Source organism: Octopus bimaculoides, chromosome 25, assembly GCF_001194135.2.
Source record: "Octopus bimaculoides isolate UCB-OBI-ISO-001 chromosome 25, ASM119413v2, whole genome shotgun sequence".
Taxonomy (NCBI): domain Eukaryota; kingdom Metazoa; phylum Mollusca; class Cephalopoda; order Octopoda; family Octopodidae; genus Octopus; species Octopus bimaculoides.
Genome location: NC_069005.1, coordinates 27,570,098 through 27,571,651, shown reverse-complemented (window position 1 = coordinate 27,571,651; position 1,554 = coordinate 27,570,098). Strand labels below are relative to the sequence as shown.

The 1,554-nt window shown below is 42.3% G+C and overlaps 1 protein-coding gene across 1 annotated transcript in view; it reads right to left on the bottom strand.

Annotated features, from left to right (window-relative positions):
• LOC106879683 (transmembrane and coiled-coil domain-containing protein 4) overlaps window positions 1-1,554 on the bottom strand; it is a gene marked incomplete at its 3' end in the record, with an annotated part of 35,646 nt that overhangs the window by 13,857 nt on the left and 20,235 nt on the right. Inside the window, exon 6 of the mRNA XM_052976640.1 lies at window positions 412-546. Within this exon, the coding sequence (XP_052832600.1) occupies window positions 412-546 (135 nt within the window). The remainder of the gene's footprint in view (window positions 1-411; window positions 547-1,554) is intronic.

Sequence of the window (1,554 nt, the reverse complement as noted above, 5' to 3'; positions counted from 1 at the left end):
CTTGTGAGTGAATTTGGTCGACAGAAACTGAAAGAAGCCCATTGTATGTGTATATACATACACACACACATACATGTATATATATATATATATGTATGTATAGGTATATATCTCTGTGTGCATGTGTCTTTGCATCTTCATCCCCCACCACTGGTTCACAACTGGTGTTGGTATGTTTACATCCCCGTAACTTAACTGTTTCGCAAAAGAGACCAACAGAATGAGTACCAGGCTTTAAAAAAAAAATAAGTACAGGATTGATACATTCAGCTAAAGTTCTTCAAGGCGGTGCCCCAGCATGGCCACAGCCAAATGAGTGAAACAAGTAAAAGATGAAAGAAACACACACATACACACACACCTATGTAAATATACAGGTGAAAATGGAAAGAGAGAGCAGAAAGTTTACTCACTGAGATACCCTGTAGGCATCTGTCTTCAACTGCTCGGAGAACGTTTTCTCAAAATCTATGATGTCGTCCCAGTTAATACGAAACAACCAAGCAAGATGTTTGGCCAGCACTCGCGAACGAGCATCGTATCTACCTAAACAAACACCGTAAATAGAGAAATCCATAAGCATAGGAATGTGAATTGCTGGTAATAAGCACGGGTCCTGTATTCAAAGAGGGCAAAACAAACACTTTACACAATCACTGTGTAACAAAAATTTTATTTATTTATTCATTTTTTAATTTTTTTTTTTGTTTTTGGTCAGTAAGTGTTATTTCTATGTGGAGGCACGTGGCTTAGTGGTTAGGGTGTCAGCATCATGATCGTAAGATTGTGGTTTCGATTCCTGGACCGGGCGACGCGTTGTGTTCTTGAGCAAAACACTTCATTTCACGTTGCTCCAGTCCACTCAGCCGGCAAAAATGAGTAACGCTGCGATGGACTGGTGTCCCGTCCAGCTGGGGGAAACACATATGCCATTGAAACCGGGAAACCGGGCCCATGAGCCTGGCTAGGCTTTAAAAGGGTGCATTTTTTAAAAAAATTTTAAGTGTTATTTCCTATTTGCTTCTATCTAGAAATCAAAGGAAATCACTACTGTTCCCTTCAAACTTTGCTTTTGTGACCTGGACATCAATGTTTCGAAACTGACCGATTTCCCACTAACATTTCAAACAGCTATCTTTTTCTCACTCAACAAATGTCGAGGCAGTCTGGCCACATGGAGAGGATGGATGAGGAGCAGATAGTAAGGAGAGTGATGAAGGCTGAAGTGGTAGGCAGCAGAACCAGAGGCAGACCTCGGTTTGTGTGGATGGATGGAGTGAGGAAAGCTTTGCTGGTTAGAGGTATTGGAGTGAGAGAGGCAAGAGAGTTTATAAACGATAGGAGAGCTTGGAGAGTGTTTGTGGATGAATGAGTGAATTTGATGTTGCTCAAAGGGGTACAGAACCAGCATGATGCGGCGGGGGTAAACCAGTATATGCTGTCAGGCCCCACTGCTGATATTGGGGGTTGTGTTCTATGCTTTGACCTGAGCATAAAATGGGGCTCGCCCCTTTGAGCTAGGAAATGAATGGAACGCCTAGTGTGTGTCTTGTT